Source organism: Oncorhynchus mykiss, chromosome 9, assembly GCF_013265735.2.
Source record: "Oncorhynchus mykiss isolate Arlee chromosome 9, USDA_OmykA_1.1, whole genome shotgun sequence".
Lineage (NCBI taxonomy): Eukaryota > Metazoa > Chordata > Actinopteri > Salmoniformes > Salmonidae > Oncorhynchus > Oncorhynchus mykiss.
The window spans coordinates 39219252-39239419 of NC_048573.1; the positions used below are offsets into that span (position 1 = coordinate 39219252).

At 47.6% G+C, this 20168-nt stretch overlaps 1 protein-coding gene across 4 annotated transcripts in view; it reads left to right on the plus strand.

Annotated features, from left to right (window-relative positions):
• LOC110531165 (nuclear receptor coactivator 3) overlaps positions 1-18157 on the plus strand; it is a 126054-nt gene extending 107897 nt beyond the window's left edge. For all 4 annotated transcript variants that reach the window (XM_036987940.1, XM_036987942.1, XM_036987943.1 and 1 more), the window contains 18 exons: positions 2939-3039; positions 3146-3320; positions 6150-6332; positions 6547-6633; positions 6849-6989; positions 7222-7369; positions 7850-8388; positions 8537-9618; positions 9834-9972; positions 10128-10313; positions 10590-10820; positions 10981-11092; positions 11203-11692; positions 11936-12037; positions 12995-13235; positions 13379-13556; positions 13637-13874; positions 14039-18157. In XM_036987940.1, coding sequence (XP_036843835.1) covers positions 2939-3039; positions 3146-3320; positions 6150-6332; positions 6547-6633; positions 6849-6989; positions 7222-7369; positions 7850-8388; positions 8537-9618; positions 9834-9972; positions 10128-10313; positions 10590-10820; positions 10981-11092; positions 11203-11692; positions 11936-12037; positions 12995-13235; positions 13379-13556; positions 13637-13874; positions 14039-14050 — 4385 coding nt within the window. In that variant the 3' untranslated portion in view covers positions 14051-18157. The remainder of the gene's footprint in view (positions 1-2938; positions 3040-3145; positions 3321-6149; positions 6333-6546; positions 6634-6848; positions 6990-7221; positions 7370-7849; positions 8389-8536; positions 9619-9833; positions 9973-10127; positions 10314-10589; positions 10821-10980; positions 11093-11202; positions 11693-11935; positions 12038-12994; positions 13236-13378; positions 13557-13636; positions 13875-14038) is intronic.
• The last annotated feature ends 2011 nt before the right edge of the window (positions 18158-20168 follow it).

Genomic DNA, 20168 nt, shown 5'->3' on the forward strand with positions numbered 1-20168 from the left:
GTCTCGAGTACTACAACACTGACTTTTATTGTACTTTTGAGCGCGTTTCATTCCCCCATTAGATTGGCACTGGCTGGGGTACCAGCATGGAGTAGCAGGCTGAAGTTGGTCCAAGCAGACACTGATCTGAGGTCAGTTTAGTGTCCTAGATCTATCAGAGCCTAATGGAGTGGGTGGGAGGTGGCATGAACTGAGACAGAGACTGAGGCTGGGGGAGGTGACAGTTGGTCTCTGCCACCTCGACAGAAAGGGGAAGAGGGTACAGCTGGCGGTGACTTGCTGGAGACTGGTTGCCATAGTTACCGGAAGTGAATAATGAAGTGGCATTGGGTTTCACTTTTTACCCCTCTGTCTGTTTCTTTCTTTCTCTCTATTTGTCCTCTTTCTCTTTCTTCCTTTCCCTCTTACACTCTTTCTCTCTCTGTCTCTTACTTTCTCTCAATCGCTTTATCTTTCTGTCTACCTCTACCCTTGTCTTTCCTCTCTCCGACGTTATCCTGCACTAGTTCACTCGCTCCTCCTCCCTCCTCCTTCCAGCTTGCCATTTTGGCCTCCTCTGTATTTCAGTCCAATAAAGTGTAGCATCCTCAGGTTGCTCCTAGCATCTTAAGATATTGAGGAAACCACTGGAGCGTATCCTCCTCTCTCTCCCTCCCTCCCTCTGCCCTACCCCTCTTCCCTGTCTACCCCCCCCTCTCCCTTGCTCTACCTTTCTGTCTCTATCTCTCCCCCACCTCCCCCTCACTCTGCCACCCCCCTCTTCTCTCTCTCTGTCTCTCTACCTTCAGAGCGGAGCTGGCGGCAGGCAGGCAGCAGTGGCTGTGTTTCTTTGTGTTGGCTCTCTCTCCCCCCTGGGACCTAATCAGATGGAATGATTCCTGTAGCCCAGCTCCAGACAGCCTCAGCATTAATACTGCTGCTGCCTGGTGCCTGCCTGGGTCTCTGCATGCATGCCATTCAGCGAGTCCCTCTAGAGTCTCCCGCTGAATATAAAGCATGGAGGCGGGAAGGAAGGAAGGATTTTACCTAGTGCACAGCGTACACTACACTACACTGCTCTGGTCTACACCCAGCCATGGCCTGGTCTCAGCCCCATCGCTCCTTAGAGAAGCCTGCATATGGATGTTGCTCCCCTTACCTGGTGCTTTGTGCGGAGGGGAAAATGAGAAACGCTGACCCCTGGTGGTTGTTGGAGCTCTAATAAGTGGATTTGAATGTTGAGTGACACAGATCTGTGTTTAGTGTTTACGCCTTTCACAGCGCTGCTCTTCACACTTGAAATGTTTTCTTATTCGCACACACACTTATACAGAAGATGTTTGTTACTTTGTACTTGATTGTAAACTGAGGTACACTACCGTTCAAAAGTTTTGGGTCACTTAGAAATGTCCTTGTTTTTGAAAGAAAAGCACATTTTTCGTCCATTAAATTAACATCAAATTGATCAGAAATACAGTGTAGACATTGTTAATGTTTTAAATTGTAGCTGGAAACTAGATTTTTTATGAAATATCTACATTTGCGTACAGGCCCATTATCAGCAACCGTCACTCCTGTGGCACGTTTTGTTAGCTAATCCAAGTTTATCCTTTTAAAAGGCTAATTGATCATTAGAAAACCCTTTTGCAATTATGTCAGCACAGCTGAAAACTGTTGTGCTGATTACAGAAGCAATAAAACTGGCCTTATTTAGACTAGTTGATGATCTGGAGCATCAGCATTTGTGGGTTCAATTACAGGCTCAAAATGGCTAGAAACAAATAACTTTCTTCTGAAACTCAGTCTATTCTTGTTCTGAGAAATGAAGGCTATTCCATGCGAGAAATTGCCAGGAAACTGAAGATCTCGTACAACGCTGTGTACTACTCCCTTCACAGAACAGCGCAAACTAGCTCTAACCAGAATCGAAAGAGGAGTGGGAGGCCCCGGTGCACAACTGAGCAAGAGGACAACTACATTAGAATGTCTAGTTTGAGAAACAGATGCCTCACAAGTCCTCAACTGGCAGCTTCATTAAATAGTACCCGTAAAACACCAGTCTCAACGTCAACTGTAAAGAGGAGACTCCGGGATGCTCCGGGAGTTGCAAAGAAAAAGCCATATCTCAGACTGGCCAATAAAAATAAAAGATTAAGATAGGAAAAAGAACACAGACACTGGACAGAGGAAGATTGGGAAAAAAGTGTTATGGACAGACAAATCTAAGTTTGAGGTATTCGGATCACAAAGAAGAACATTCGTGAGATGCAGAAAAAATGAAAAGATGCTGGAGGAGTGCTTGGTGGAGGCAATGTGATGGTCTGGGGGGGGGGGTGCTCTGGTGGTGGTAAAGTGGGAGACTTGTACAGGGTAAAAGGGATCTTGAAGAAGGAAGGCTTTCACTCCATTTTGCCCCATGCCATACCAACACCACACCAACACCATGCCATACCCTGTGGACGGCGCTTAATTGGAGCCAATTTCCTCCTACAACAGGACAACCCAAAGCACAGCACCCCCAACTATGCAATAACTATTTAGGGAAGAAGCAGTCAGCTGGTATTCTGTCTATAATGGAGTGGCCAGCACAGTCACCGGATCTCAACCCTATTGAGCTGATGTGGGAGCAGCTTGACCGTATGGTAGTGTGCCCACCAAGCAAATCCAACTTGTGGGAGGTGCTTCAGGAAGCATGAGTTTACCTCAACAATGTAGAATGCCAAAGGTCTGCAAGGCTGTAATTGCTGCAAATGGTGGATTCTTTGACGAAAGCAAAGTTTGAAGGACACAATTATTACTTCAATTAAAAATCATTATTTATAACCTTGTCAACGTCTTGACTATATTTCCTATTCATTTTGCAACTCATTTCTTTCATTTTCATGGAAAATGTCTAAGTGACCCCAAACGTTTAAACGGTAGTGTATATCTGACTGAACGCTCTCCTTCCTTCGTCCAGGCAAAGCGTCCTCCAACGATGACGATGTTCAGAAGTCAGATGTGTCCTCCACGGGACAGGGGGTCATCGACAAGGACCACCTGGGGCCGCTCCTGCTGCAGGTGAGGTCAAAGGTCACGACTCTCCTCTTTGATTGGCTGTCTGTACCGTCTGGCCTCTTATTGGCCTGTTGTACTGACTCTTCATGTGTTCACCCTCTGTCCTCAGGCCCTGGATGGCTTTTTATTTGTGGTGAACCGGGAGGGCAGCATTGTGTTTGTCTCTGACAACGTGACCCAGTACCTGCAGTACAAACAGGAGGAGCTCATCAACACCTCCGCCTACAACATCCTCCATGAGGACGACAGGGAGGAGTTCCACAAGAACCTGCCCAAGACCAACGGTACGACACGCACGCACACACTCACGCATGCACACACACACACATGCGAACATGCGCACACACACAGGCCCACTCTCTTTGCATGTCTCTCAACATTCTGCAGTAGGAAGACAGGGTGAAGATGATTCAAAACCTTAGCTAGGAGATGTGGTTAGACACACACACATTATCATAGACATATACAAACACCTACTCTTCCCTCAGATCCTGCCTTTCTCGCTCGGTCCCAATAATGAGCGGTTTCTCATCAACCTCCTTGAGTGCGCAAGATCCTCTCTGATACACCGGAGCCCCCCCCCCCCCCCCCCCCCTCGCACACACACACACACACACACACACACACACACACACAGAGCCCCACCTGCTCACACACCCAGGAGCACACAAATATACACACAGAGCTAGTGCTAAGCAGACAGAGCGTGGCAGAGCTGTCAGTCACACTCAGTGGTCCAGACAGTGTAAAACAGGCCTATGCTCCATTCAGATCCCATGGCAGCCATCTGGAAATGGCTCACTATTGAATAATGCACCCCTGCGTTTCCCCGTGCTTCAATGCTGTGTGTGTGTGTACGTGTGTGTACGTGTGTGTGTGTTTATTTCTAAAGCCAATTAATTATGGATATGTGTGCTCTGCTGAACCTGCTCCCCGATTTAACTAACAATGTGTCATTGACACTCTCTCTCTCTCTCTCTCCGTCTCCCACCTCTTTCTCTGTCTCGTACTCTCTATACTCCTGCTTTGTTGAATAATGTGGTTGCTAGGAACTATAGTTTATTTATTTCGCTGGTCCTTTCTCCCGGTTTCCTTTTTTAATTCTCTCTCCTTCCCGCGCCTCTCCCCCATCATTACCTCCTACTCCATGAATGAAATACGCTCTCTTTGCACATTCCTGTGGGATGACCACTGATCACGCCAACTGGGACTTGCACCACATATGCACGCAGACACCGAGACACACACACACATTTTCTCTTACTCACACAATCCCCTGTGTGTGTCTAGAGTGCGGGAGGTTTCCTCCTGTATTTTCTCCCCTTTTCTCCCTGTCTACCGTTCTGCCCAGCCTCTGCGCTTGTTTAATTGTGTCTGAGGGGAAATGTCGGGCCTCGCGGCAAAGGCTAGGTTGTCTCTGTCCGGCTGAAGATTGGATCCTAACCGTCTAAGACCTTTTTAAAATCACCATTCAGTATCAGTTACGAAACCCACATGCCCTAGGGCATCCCAGTGGAGGCTGGTGGGGGGAGCTATAGGAGGAAAGGCTCATTCTAGTGGCTGGAATGAAATAAATGAGTCAAACGTGGTTTTCATATGTTCGTGTTTGATACTGTTCCATTAACTCCGTTCCAGCCATTGCATTGAGCCTTGTCCTCCTATAGCTACTCCCACCAGCCTCCTCTGCTCCCCGTACAGACAAACCTTCCCTCTCTCCCTCCACCTGCCCTGTCTGAAGGGGGGGGGGGGGGGGCTTGGTCCCTGTAGAGGCTTCAGACAAACGTTGGGGGGAGAGTGGGGTTCCAAACCTTCCTCCCTCGCGTCCTAATCACTGATCTCACATGACTGGAAAGGAGAATGGCACCTGTGCTATTGTAACACCTATTTAATTGTGTTTGTGTCCTTGGATCATTTCCTAGAAAAGAGAATGTAGGATGCAAGCTACTGTAGGACCTCTCGCTCTCTCTGAAGTTTAGTTCAACACCCCGCCCCACCTCACCCCCTTCCATGTGAAGGTGACCCTCTGTCTGTTCTCTGATGAGGAGTCAGGGCCCAAATGAGGATAGATGGCTGGGTGTCCCTGTCTACCTGGCCACTCTGCTCTGCTCCTCCCCTGACCTCGGCAGCAGCACAGGGCTGGAGGGATATTGGAAATCGACACGTCGGCTACATTAATCCCATGGTCCATTTAGCCGGGAATCAGAACGAAAGGGGATACTTTTGCTTTTAGATATGAGGGAAAGTAGTAATGCTGGTTCATCTGCCGTGTGTGTCCGGATATTTGAAATGTCATGATCAAAAGATTCAAACATGCACCTTTCTTGATTTAATCTCATGTCCGTCTCTAGCTTGGGGTGTCTTTGCTATATGCTCGTCACTCTGGATAAGCCTGTTTTCTCATGTCATTTGTGACTCTTGACTAAATATGTTTGTGTGTATACCGGACACACACAGTGTTTGTCAGTATACATGGCTCTCTCTAGCCATGGTTGTTTGTACATGTACAGGTAACTGCCAAAATGAAGGAAACACCAACATATAGCGTCTTAATAGGGCGTCGGGCCTCCACCAGCCAGAACAGCTTCAATGCACCTTGGCAAGTGTCCGGAACTCTATTGGAGGGATGTGACGACATTCATCCACGAGCAATTTTATCATTTGTTGTTTTGTTGATGGTGGTTGGAAACGCCGTCTCAGGCGCCGCTCCAGTGTTCAATCGGGTTGAGATCTGGTGATTGAGACGGCCGTGGCATATGGTTTACATCGTTTTCATGCTCATCAAACCATTCGGTGACCACTCTGTGATGTCATCCTATTGTCATCCTATTGGGCCAAAATAATGGCCTGCCCAGCATTTGTATACATGACCCTAAGCACGATGGGATGTTAATTGCTTAATTAACTCAGGAACCTCAACTGTGTGGAAGCGCCTAACTTCAATATACCTTGTGTCCCTCATTTACTCAAGCAGTTACATTATTTTGTCAGTTACATGTTTATTTTAATAATATATATATATATATTTTAATTATTTCTAATATATAGTCAATTTGAATTGACTATATATTTGAATGTACTACATGTATATTGAGGCGTGTGTCTTCTCTCCTCAGTGAATGGGGTGTCCTGGGGGGGGGAGGCGCCCCGGCAGAAGAGCCACACCTTCAACTGCCGCATGCTGGTCAAGTTTGGCAACACCCACGGGCCTGTAGAGGAGGGGCACGGAGGACCGCGCTACGAGACCATGCAATGCTTCGCCCTGACCCAGCCCAAGGCCATGATCGAAGACGGGGAAGGTACAGACACACGGGCGCACACACCGACGCATACACCGACACACACCACACACACACAATCTCACACACACACACACACATATGACACACACACTCTGACACACACATCCACACGCACACACGACAAACATATGGCACACACACACTCACAGACACACACAGTATGTATGTCTGTGTATGTGTAGGTTAAGTCATTATTTCCCATCCTCCTCAGACCTGCAGTCGTGTATGATCTGTGTGGCCCGTCGTGTGACCGCTGTGGAGAGAACAGAGAGCTTCAACACCCGACACGAGCTCACAGGTGAGACTGACAGCAACATAATTGACAGCGGCGTAGTTGACTTTTGCTACTTATGCCGCAAACCTGGCTGTATAATTTGATTTCATAGGGCCTTGTGTGTAGGAAAAAGGGTACAATACCCTTTTACATTTACAGAAATGTGTACAATATCCTTTAATAGGGGTGTATTATCCACGTTCAACAATGTCCATCTCGTCTCCTCTCCTCCCGTCCAGGTAAGCTGATCCAGATAGACCAGAACTCTCTGCGTGCGTCAATGCGTCCTGGCTGGGAGGACCTGCTGAGGCGCTGTATCCAGATGTTCCTACAGCACAGCGACGGACAGCCCTGGTCCCACAAACGGCACTACCACGAGGGTACGCCCACACACACACCTGTATCAATACACACATTTGTTACATGCGGAGTCACACACACCCTCCTGTCCCAAAACACACACACCTGTCTTAAAACACACATGAATGGCATCGCTAAGAGCCATTTTTGTCAGGAGACCACTGACCCTATACCTCATCTTTGATATATATTTCACTTCCATATCTTCATCTGAACCCATTGTATTTGCACCCTCGCCCCCCCCCCCCCCAGCTTTCCTGCAGGGTCACGCTGAGACCCCCTTATACCGCTTCTCCCTGTCAGACGGCACCCCTGTCACGGCCCAGACCAAGAGCAAGCTGTACCGCCACCCCATGAGCAATGAACCCCAGGGCTTCATCTCCACTCACCTGCTACAGAGGTACACACACACACCTGCTGCTGCTATGAGGTAGAAAACAAGTTGCACAACAGCCTTTGCAAGAGACAGAATACACACACACACACACACACAGTTGAGGTAGCTGATATCCACAATATCCTCTCTGGGCTTAGCAGATAGATCTGACTGCTTATACGGATGCTTCAGACAGTGAGGAAGGCCTTAAAGGCCTCCTAGTGGGTTTGTTCATTCTTCATTCTTCAGTAAAAGGAAAAGGTTGAATTATTGTGCTTGACAGCCACAGCCAGTAATGAATTAGGGAACGCCTCATTCTCATTGTGAATATTTTTTAATTTCTTATGCCCTTCAGTTCCATCTTCGGACTCTTCAAGAGACTCTTTTGCTAGACTTGATCTGTGTTTACAAGAATAAAGCGCCAAGGATGTCATGATAACCGCACTTCCCTCACATGCTCTTTTCTCCTCCTGTTCCTTCTCTCCTCCTCATCCTCTCTTCCAGGGAGCAGAATGGCTATCGCTCTGCCCAGACTGGTGGCATGATGCCTGGGGCTATGAGGCAGCAGGGCATGGGGGGCCCCAACCCCAACGCCCAGATGAACATGCCCCCTGGCGCAGGGATGGGGATGGGGGGTATGAACCGGGGCTATGGGCCCATGAATGAACAGAGCCACATGGGACAGATGGGAGGGGGCTCAATGTACGGAGGAAATGGAGGTGGGGGTGGGGGTGGCGGTGGAGGCATGGGCAACAGAATGATGCAGATGAATCAGATGAATCAAATGAACCATATGGGCCAGATGAACCAAATGAATCAGATGGGTCATCAGATGAACCACCCGGGTCCAGGGAACCACCCAGGCATGCAGCATCCTCAGCACCCACAGCAGCACCCCTTCCAAAGCAGTGGGGGGTACGGACTTGGGGGTATGAGCAGCCCCTTGGGGAGCCCCCGGATGAGTGGCCCTCAGCAGGGGTTCCTGATGTCCCCCCGAAATCGAGGCAGCCCCAAGATGGGCGCCAGTCAGTTCTCTCCTGGAGGTATGTCAATCACTATACATTTGCACAGTTTTGCTGTGCTTCATAAAACACAAGATAATCCATTTTAGGTTTTAGATATTTTGTGATGTTTTGTTATATGTAGAAGTTGTAGTACAGTTTCTAGCAGTGTGTTTTGTTTCTTTCCCAGGCATGCACTCCCCCATAGGCCCTCATGGAGGAGGAGGTGTGGGAGGAGGTGGCACCTCCTTTTCCAGCAGCTCCCTCAACGCCCTCCAGGCCATCAGCGAGGGGGTCGGGAGCTCCCTCCCTTCGACCCTCGCCTCCCCCTCCCCGGCCCACAAACCAGACAGCTCCCCCAGCATCCACTCCTCCTCTCAGTCCTCCCAGCCAAGCCAGCCGGCCAAACCAGGCCCGGACGGCTCCAAAAGCCCACCTGGGCCCGGCGAGCACCACCACCCCCTCCACCACCACCACCCACACACCCAGGCAGAGGGCTGCGGAGACCGGCTGGACAGCCAGGCCATGGCAGGCAGCAAGGAGCCTGGAGAGGGGGCCAGCGAGGCTGGGGTGGCCAGCTCAGAACCCACCCGGAGAGTCCCAGACAGTAAGGGCCATAAGAAGCTGCTGCAGCTGCTGACCTCCCCCACTGAGGAGCTGGGGTTAGGGGGAACCGGTCCGGCCTTGCCATCTGTACCTCCCCCACCAGGCAGCAGCAACATCCCAGCAGGGTCTGACACTAAGGACCCCACAGGAGGCATGACCAGCCCTTCCTCTACCGGAGTCTCCTCCTCTTCCTCGGCCTCCACCATTCAGGGCCCGGCGTCAGGCCCAGGTGGCGCTGCTTTGGCCAATGCTCTGGCCTCGGCCCACTACACGGCGTCGCTGCAGGAGAAGCACAAGATCCTCCACAAGCTGCTGCAGAACAGCAACACTCCCGACGAGGTGGCCAAGATCACAGCCGAGGCAACTGGGAAGGTGACCCTGGGGGGCCAGGAGGTCCCAGGGGAGACGGGGGCTGGGGGAGGAGGAGCAGGAGGAGTGACTGAGCCCAAGCAGGAGCAGCACAGCCCCAAGAAGGAGAAGACCCACGCGCTCCTCCACTACCTCCTCAACAAGGACGACACTAAAGAGCCCGTGGACGTGAAGCCCAAGCCTGAGGAGCTGGAAGGAAAGGGCCCCCCAGGAGCCACTGCCGGTCCCCCATCCAGAGGCCCTGGACCCACCCCTGAACATCCAGAAAGCAAGATCAAGTCAGAGCCACCTGATGAGGTAACCACACAGTGTGGGGGTCAGATCGTTACCTTGCTGGTAGATTATTCAAATGACATGAGTATTCGTACTGATAAGTAAGATATTGATTGAGCACCATTGGCCTTTAGTGTGAACATTTTCATTGCTCAGAAGTGCTGAACCTCCGTAGGTTGTGTACGTCTGAGTGTGATACTGTGTTGTTGCTGATACACGTGTATCTATCTTTTCACCAGTTGGAGAACCTGGAATCCATCCTGGGAGGTCTGAGGGGTTCTGGCTCTGAGTTCTACCCAGAGCAGGGAGGAGGAGGAGGAGGAGGTGCTAATGAAGGAGGGAACAAGGCCCAGGGTTGCCTCGATGACAACCTACAAGGTAGGACCGGTCACATTAAGCAGCACACACACAAACATAAAAAAAAAAAAAAAACGTTTTAGCCCTTGCTGCAAAGTAACTTCCACACAGAGAGTCTGGACTCCAGGCTACGGTTATGTACCTGTTCTATCTGTTGTGTCCCTCTGTGTGTTCAGGGAGTCCGGGGATGGCCCCTGGCCAACGAGGGCCCTTTCAGAGGGCCATGTCAGTGGACGCCAAGCCCCTCGGCGGTCCTGGAGGGGCGGGGAGGCGTCCCATGCTCATCAAACAGGAGAATATGTTGAGCAGCCCAGACGGATACCCGGGGAACATGGGTGTGTGTCCGCGAGGCGTTGGAACAAGTAACTAATTTAGTTATTTCACTCTCTCTTTCTGGATCTGTCATTTATGTCCTCTGTCATGCCCCCCCCCCCCCCCATGGGTGTGTGTCCGCGAGGCGTTGGAACAAGTAACTAATTTAGTTATTTCACTCTCTCTTTCTGGATCTGTCATTTATGTCCTCTGTCATGCCCCCCCCCCCCCCCCCCCCCCCCGCCTCCACTACCTAGGTCTGTGTTTCAGTCAGTGCCGTTGATGCTTTGTAAGAAAAATCTAATCTGTGGTTTGTGTCTCCCCAGGGCCGATGAACAGGGGCATGGGGGTTCCCCAGCGCTCTCCCATGGGGGGGTCAGGGGATTGGGGGATGCCCCGCTCCAGTGCCAGCCCCGTGGGCTCAGCCGGTCACCCTTCTATGATCCGCCCTGGCATGGACTACAACTCCAAAGGCATGATGGGAGGTCCCATGGTGGGCAGGTCCAACAGTGTTCCTGGCACTAGATCCATGCTGCAGCAACAGCTGATGGACTTGGGTACGTGTGTATGCGTTAGTCCATCAAATAAACATGGTCGGATGTAATCTCTGTGTATCTGTCTGCGTATGCATGTGTCTATGTGTCTGTAATCTGTAGTAATTGATTCTGAGCGATGGAATTTCTGGTTAATATGTGTTGTGTGTGTGTGTGTGTGCAGGATGTTCTGGTGAGATGGGGATGGGGATGAGTCCGTTCAGTCAGCAGGGCCAGCCCAACCAGTCTCCCTCCTGGCCTGACAGTGTGATGGGCATGGAGGGCAACCACAACAGGTAAAACTGGTCTTCCATAGTAAGATTTGTTCTAATATATGATTTATACCAGGACAATTGGCGGCCAGTTTTGTCATGTCATACTTTTAACGGTTCTCTGGGTGTTTCAGGCGTCAGTTTGGGAACGCCCTGGACGAGCTCCTGGCTCCGCCCACCACCAGCGAGGGCCAGAGTGACGAGCGAGCGCTGCTGGACCAGCTGGACTCTCTGCTCAACAACACGGATGGCATCGCCCTGGAGGAGATCGACCGGGCCCTGGGCATCCCCGACTTGGTCAGCCAGGGCCAGGGGCCAGAGCAGCACGGTGAGCCCTTCCCCGGCCAGGACCCCTCCATGGTGCTAGAGCAGAAGCCTCTGTACGGCCAGGGCTACCCCGGCCCCCCCTCCATGGCCATGCAGTCAGCCTACGGGGGGAGCCCCATTCAGGGCCAGCTCCAACAGGGGAGCTTCGGCCCCATGCTCTCCCAGATGGGCCAGGGGGGCAGCTTCGCGGGGATGGGGGGTATGGGTCACCCTCGCGCCAACATGATGAGACCCAGGATGATGAGCGCCACCAAACCCATGAGGCTCCAGCTGCAACAGAGATTACAGGGCCAACAGGTTAGACACACACACACATACACACACACACACACACACACACACACACACATACTCTCACACACACACACACACACACACACACATGTGCACGCACACACACACACACACACACACACATACTCTCACACACACACACACACACATGTGCACGCACACACACACACACACACACACACAGACATACAGATAAACACACACAGGACTTTATGTTGACAGGTTCTTATTTCCTTCCTCCCTCAGTTTATGAGTCAGACTCGGCAGGGGATGGCCATGAAGATGGAGAACCCTGGGGCGGGTAACCCTGGCATGAGGCCGGGCATGCAGCCTGGCATGGGGGGACAGGTAGGCACTCCCCTCTCCTCCACATACACACAACCTTTTTATTTTTTATTTTTTTATTTCACCTTTATTTAACCAGGTAGGCTAGTTGAGAACAAGTTCTCATTTGCAACTGCGACCTGGCCAAGATAAAGCATAGCAATTCGACACATACAACAACACAGAGTTACACATGGAATAAACAAAACATAGTCAATAATACAGTAGAACAAAAGAAAACAAAAAGTCTATGTACAATGAGTGCAAATGACGTAAGATACGGGAGTTAAGGCAATAAATAGGCCATGGTGGCGAAGTAATTACAGTATAGCAATTAAACACTGGAATGGTAGATGTGCAGAAGATGAATGTGCAAGTAGAGATACTGGGGTGCAAAGGAGCAAAATAAATAAATAAATACAGTATGGGGATGAGGTAGGTAGATAGATGGGCTATTTACAGATGGGCTATGTACAGGTGCAGTGATCTGTGAGCTGCTCTGACAGCTTTTGCTTAAAGCTAGTGAGGGAGATATGAGTCTCCAGCTTCAGAGATTTTTGCAGTTCGTTCCAGTCATTGGCAGCAGAGAACTGGAAGGAAAGACGACCAAAGTAGGAGTTGGCTTTGGGGATGACCAGTGAGATATACCTGCTGGAGCGCGTGCTACGAGTGGGTGCTGCTATGGTGACCAGTGAGCTGAGATAAGGCAGGGCTTTACCTAGCAGAGACTTGTAGATAACCTGTAGCCAGTGGGTTTGGCGACAAGTATGAAGCGAGGGCCAACCAATTCGAGTGTACAGGTCGCAATGGTGGGTAGTGTATGGGGCTTTGGTGACAAAACGGATGGCACTGTGATAGACTGCATCCAGTTTGTTGAGTATTTGGGAGCCACTTATGCCTAACCTTTCCTTCTTGTACATTACACACAGCCAGAACTGTAAATACACACACACACTCACTACACTCCTTCTCTGTCCCCAGCCTGGCTTCCTGAATGCCCAGATGATGGCCCAGCGTAGCAGGGAGATGGTGACCATGCAGATGAGGAGACAGAGGATGATGATGCTAATGCAGCAGCAACAGCAGCAGGCGGCAGCGGCGGCCGCTGGGGGATTCAGCCCCCCTCCCAACGTCACCGCCCCCGCCGGCATGGACACCCCCATGGGAGGCCCCAACATGGGCCAGCCGGGCCCCCAGCAGTTTGGCTACGGGGGAAACTACGGTGAGTTTGGGTTGGTTTGACCTTCAGGGCCACAGAGTGTTGCTGCTCCCTAGTGGTGAGTTTTTGTACTTGCAGTGAGACATGGAAGTGTGTGTGGGTGGTGTGTGTTCCCATGCTATAGCTCATGTAACATGTTCCTTCAGGTATGACCCAGCAGGGTGACCCGTCGTTCGGCCCTGCGGGCGGCAGCCCCCCCAACACTATGATGTCAGGCCGCCTGGGTCCTCAGAATCCCATGATGCAGCAGCATCCCCAGGGCGGACCCATGTACCAGAGTACCGAGATGAAGGGCTGGCCGCAGGGAGGCATGGCCCGCAACAGGTGTGTGACAGAGAGAGAGAAATAACCTAGAACAACCAGTGAACTAACTAACCCACCTCCTTCCCTCCCTGTCTCTCCAGTACGTACCCCCAGCAGCAGTTTGCCCAACAGGGTAACCCTGGGCAGCAGCAGTTTGCCCAACAGGGTAACCCTGGGCAGCAGCAGTTTGCCCAACAGGGTAACCCGGGGCAATACGGGGGCATTATGATAAATGGGGGCATGCCTGCCAACGGAGGAGGGGGCCATATGGGCCAGATGGGGGGCCAGATGGGGATGAACCCCATGGTGATGGGACGTATGCCGATGGGGCCTGATCAGGTACACAGCTGTTTATAGATTGTGTATGTGTGTGTGTGCATGAACATACAGTAAGCATGTGTGAGTGTTGTCAATATTTATGCACACACGCAGAGACACACACACACACACACACACACACTCGATGTCTACACAACTAACCCCATTACCTCTGTTCCTTACAGAAATATTGCTGAACCTGAGACCGAGGCGTGTGGTGGAACAGAAACGGACTCAATGTGATCCCTTTCAGAGAGAGGAGTGCAGTGCTCAGTGTGTGCCGGACCAAATGTACCTGTGAGTGGTATTCTACTCCCACCAGTTGGGGGTGCTGTTCCTCTGAACTCAAGGACAGTCTCACAAAACAAGACCGAGGACACACTCTATTCTACATGCACTTACATGAGACACGCCATGACCCACCAACACACACACACACACTCAAAAACAGTCACGTATGTAAAGCGGAGACGCACTGTGACACACACACACAAACTGACAGATACACAACTGTTTCATTCCTCCATCAGTCTTTAGTGATGTAGTTTCATTAGTCCTCTCTCTGGGTTCTATGTCTGTACTGTACTGGACACACGCCACTCGCTGGACCAAACAGACTGAAGCGGGGGACACCCAACTAATAATGATCTGGCTCTGACAGACACGGACGGGGGGACGGATGGACAGACATGAGAAGACATCCTCTCGTGGGATGTAACTAACGCTTTGTTCACCCCTGGGCATGGGAATTCTCTCTCTGCTTCGAAACATTGGAGGAATTATTCCCTAGTTCTGGTCCTGAAGGACCACTGTGTATGCAGTGTATCCCATCCGGTCTCTGAATCCACTCTTAATGAATGACATAATACACATGATGTAGTCCCATTGCTGGAGAAGGTGGGAGTTGCTTGTAATCACTGACACAGGGTCAGCTATTTTCACATCCCCCTAATAGTTAATATTAGGGACACTGATCCTAGATCTGTGGTCATGGGCAACTTCTACCTCTATAAGATAAATTACTATACTGATGAGCAGGCCTATAGTCAATGAAACAACTCCGAAGTAAGTAATTGAGAGTCAGTATACATACACAGTGGTCCTGCAGGAGACTGGGTTAAGGTACGACAGAAATAAATACTAGTTGGCTGTGATTGCACTTTACGGAAAGGCTGTCGTCAAAAGGATTGTGGAAATATTTCTTGGTCATAGAGGCCTTTACCCAAGAATGAATGCATAACAGAAAATCTTGTTTTGCTTTTGTGTGTGTCGGAGGATGGGGACTATTTTGATTGGAAATGGATTACCGTGACGATCATTATTCTAAATGGTTAACCAATTGAAAGGCAGTAAGCACAGATTTTATAGAACACTTTCTTCTGCAGTGTGTTGATTATGGGAAAGTTAGTGGATTTCAAAGGTTCTGATTATTAAAGTCGATCCTTAAAATGTGCTGACCTATTTCAGAGGGCAAAATTACCCTCAATATCTATACAACTATTCATAAATGATCATTTAAAAAAAGGTGAGTATATTGTATTTTTAAGGAGTAATTCGTAAGATTTACATTCTTGGTTACCTCATGGAACACTTGATAGCGATTTTTTGCCAGTTATTGAATAAGTTAATTCCTAAAGTAATCCACACACTGTGAAAGAAAGGGTATCCCTGATTTTAATGTATGTTTATGCAGATTTCTAGCAATAATATTTTGTCTTGGTTCTCCTGTGAGGGCAAAGTGAAGCATCATTTACTCAAAGTCAAAACGATGGTACTGCAGTATTAGGATACTACTCATCTTGTTTGGATTTTTTAACATTTTGTCTGTGAATATAAATTGTACATACGCTTCAAATGTATTATATATATATATAAATATATGCTTTTGTAGGTCACATACTGTTTTTGCACAGATTGTCAGGCTAGATATTTAAAGTATAATTTTCTTATTATGTCGTAGGTCAAGACAGCTTTTATTTTCAATACTTTAACCATGGGCGAAAAGCAAGGGGCTATTTCTCTGATCAATACTGAAATACTTTGGCTCGATTTCTCTCAGAAAGCTACAACTGCCACTTTTGTTCTCTCAGAAAACACTTTTTTTTATTTGTGATCTATAAATCATACATTTCTCTTTTTCAAAGACATTGTGTATATTTAGAGATGCTTGTGTGATCCTGTCTTTTTCTATTAATAGATTTGTTTTGTTTTAAGAGCAATCAAACACACACAATGCCAGAAGAGGATTTATGTGATTGTGTTAGACTTATGAGGGTCCATGTTTCTTACCAGTGTGTGGATTGATATTTTTTAGATAGGGCCCTATGACTCCAATGGCTCTACTACTCAGGCTCCCAAGTGGCACTGTGGTCTAAGACACTGCATCTCAGTGCAAAAGGCATCACTGCAATACCTGGTTCAAATCCAGGCTGCATCACATCCGGTTGTGATTGGGAGTTGGCCCAGCGTTTGGCGGGGTAGGCCGTCATTGTAAATAAGAGTTTTTCTTAACTGACTTAAAAGGTTAAATAAAAAAATAAAAATAGTTCCATTCCTTATAATTCCATACTCTATAATTGGCCAGGCTACTTAACAGCGACTATGTGCTCACAGGTATGCTATTATAGACAACCCAGAGTCATTACAATACTCTATAATTGGCCAGGCTACTTAACAGCGACTATGTGCTCACAGGTATGCTATTATAGACAACCCAGAGTCATTACAATACTCTATAATTGGCCAGGCTACTTAACAGCGATTATGTGCTCACAGGTATGCTATTATAGACAACCCAGAGTCATTACAATACTCTATAATTGGCCAGGCTACTTAACAGCGACTATGTGCTCACAGGTATGCTATTATAGACAACCCAGAGTCATTACAATACTCTATAATTGGCCAGGCTACTTAACAGCGACTATGTGCTCACAGGTATGCTATTATAGACAACCCAGAGTCATTACAATACTCTATAATTGGCCAGGCTACTTAACAGCGACTATGTGCTCACAGGTATGCTATTATAGACAACCCAGAGTCATTACAATACTCTATAATTGGCCAGGCTACTTAACAGCGACTATGTGCTCACAGGTATGCTATTATAGACAACCCAGAGTCATTACAATACTCTATAATTGGCCAGGCTACTTAACAGCGACTATGTGCTCACAGGTATGCTATTATAGACAACCCAGAGTCGTTACAATATCAAGACTGCTTCTCTAGTTTTCTCCCCTTCCGTTGGGCACAGATGCTGGTTTGTGGTGGTCGGTTTTTTACTGTATGTGGGCAGTAACACTGCGGTTAGTTATATTTGTGGCTTCGCTTTGTCAATAGGAAGAGTCAGCTCATGTTGAGGAAGGCTGTAAACTAGAGGGTTATTTGGATTTCCCTCTCTCTCTGTCTGGTTTGAAGGTTATTTTGGGACATTTTACATGGTTTTATGTTGAACCTTGATATTGCATTTACATTGTAGTATTTTCTGTGAAGCTTTGTGAGAAAATCTTTTAAGACATGCTCAATCCAAAGATTTTTGTTTTGTCATTCTGCAGTGCTTAGAAACCGGTTGTAGATGGTGCAAGTACTCTACTGGCGTGTGTATTTCTCTGCTGCACAACCTACATGTAATCTGTTTTTCTTTGTGTGTGTGTGTGTGTGTGTGTATTCCCATTCATACACCACATAGAGCTAACATGGGTCTGATTCTGCTGAAGTGATTTTAATCTTGTTTGTAATTGTTGTTTTATTTTCTTGATTTTTTTTATCTCTTATAATGTATGGCCAGTTCAAAGTTGTGGTGCGGGAAACAGTTGTTTCATGAGATTGACCACTCAGAAAAGAAGCTATTTTAGTGGCACTAACCTGAGGTAGAACGTCTGACGATAAGAGACTATCCCATGGACTCTAAAACTATTTACAATGGCTTCAATGCTATCTTATCTTTTAACACAACGGAGAGTATCTTTAAGCTGTTTGATGGAAACTTCATTACATCATGGAGTAGCCTAGAGTGATTTTTTTTTTGTTTCAGTCTTGATGAAGTATATTAAAAAATATTTGCCTACTGAATATTCAAAATAACTGTTTTCCGTGCTTTTGCTTAAAAAAAAAAAGAAGATTCCTCTTGATGTATCTACCCTTTGATTAAGTGGAAAGATGGGGGAATAAAATAACACTTGGTGGGGGGGGGGGGGTATACGGTCATAATTTCAGGATGTAAATTACTGTTGCATTTTTTTCTTACTTGTTTCTTGATGTTAATATTGATGTAAATACAAATTTCTATTTAAACATTACATTGTGTGTGTGTTGTGTTTCATTGTAGTAACAGTATGTTTCAAAGTTCCAAAATAGCTTGGCCAGAGGGAAGAGAATGAGATCTTGGGTTAGAGGGTAAAGCACTGGACTAGATGATAAAGAATAGGGCCACTTATCATATGCGTACAAATGACGTCTGGAGACTGAGGGTCTGCGTGAACTAGGGGCCCAGAGGTGAGAGAGTGGGAGGAGGTGAGAGTTGTCTCTGATGGGGGGGTGGTTGGGTTATTGTATGGTGGGTCAAGAGAAAGATGGTGGGTACAGTTGGCTACAGAGGTGCCAGCACATGTCATTTGGAATATGGGGTCTCCTTGCCACTGTACTACAGTGGTAATCTCAAACCTTTTCAAACAAAAGATGAATTTGAGACTAAATGCACACCAAGATCCTATCGCTGTCATCAAAAAACGAAATGTCTCAGCCCTTCTTTGTCTCATTGTTTAGTAGGCCTACTGAAGGTCAGAACATTTTATTGAATTGGCCTCTCCACGTGACCTTTTCCCACACAGATAGAGAGAGAGAACCAAAAATGTGTGCAGGGTAGTCATGCACCCCTAAAAATCTGAGTGGGCACAAAGTATTTGAAAATGGCCTGGGGGTGGTCCGGAGGGGGCCAGGAAGTTGGAGAATTTCGAATTTTTCAAACACCTGAAACTGCTTTTTTTTTGGCATAATCATTGTGCTTAATTCTATTTTTTTTGCGTATCTAAGCATACCTCTTGAGCTGTCTGTAACTAAATATACTTCTCTGCATCTATGTTAAAATCTGGATAAAAGATTGAAAGAATGTGAGTCTTATTCAGTACATTTAGTTTTTGCTTGCTTTTCTGAAGTCTACCAACCTTACCAGCAGGCATGCCAGCGAAGAGAGTTAGACAAGCTAGCTACTCTCACTTGATTGATGGCCTGAAATGGGTTCTTGGTAGCTAGTTCTGAGGTTTGGAGATGGTAACCTATCTGGGCTAGCTAAAGCTTCATAAAATTCCTAGGTGGCTAGTAGTTTTACAGAGAAACAACATTTTTTTTTTTTCTTAACAGAACATATCTGAGGGGTCACGTGTCCCCTACGGGCATGACGCCTATGTGTGTCAGTGGAGGCTGCTGAGGGGAGGACTGCTCATAATAATGTCTGGAACGGAGCAAATGGAATGGTCATGTGTTTGATGCATTTAAATACCATTCCACTCCAGCCCGTCCTCCCCACTTAAGGTGCCACCAGTGTGTGTGTGTGTGTGTGTGTGTGTGTGTGTGTGTGTGTGTGTGTGTGTGGACAGCCACACAATTACACCCAACCAAATCATGAGAAAACAAAAAGAGAATTACTTGACACATTTGAAAGAATTAACCAAAAAACTGAGCAAATTGGAATGCTATTTGGCCCTAAATAGAGTACAAATAGAGTACATAGTTGCAGAGTACCTGAAATTGTGACCACTGTGACTGACCCAAAATTAAGGAACGTTTTGACTATGTACAGACTCAGTGAGCATAGCCTTGCTATTGAGAGAGGCCCCTGTAGACAGACCTGGCTCTCAAGAGAAGACAGGCTATGTGCACACTGCCCACAAAATGAGGTGGAAACTGAGTTGCACTTCCTAACCTCCTGTCAAATGCATGACCATATTAGAGACACATATTTTCCTCAGATTACACAGACACACAAAAAAAATCAAAAACAACTCAAATTTGGATAAACTCCAATATCTATTAGGTGAAATACCACAGTGTTCCACCACAGCAGCAAGATTTGTGACCTGTTGCCACAAGACAAGAGCAACCAGTGAAAAACAATCACTGTAAATACAACCCATATTCATGACTATCTATTTTCCTTTTTGCACTTCAACTATTTGCACATTGTTACAAGACTATAAATAGCCATAATATGATGTGTAATGTATCTATCTATACCTTTGATACTTTTGTGAGTGTAATGTTTACTGTTAATTTCCGGTTGTTTATTTCACTTCGGTTTATCCATTCCACTTG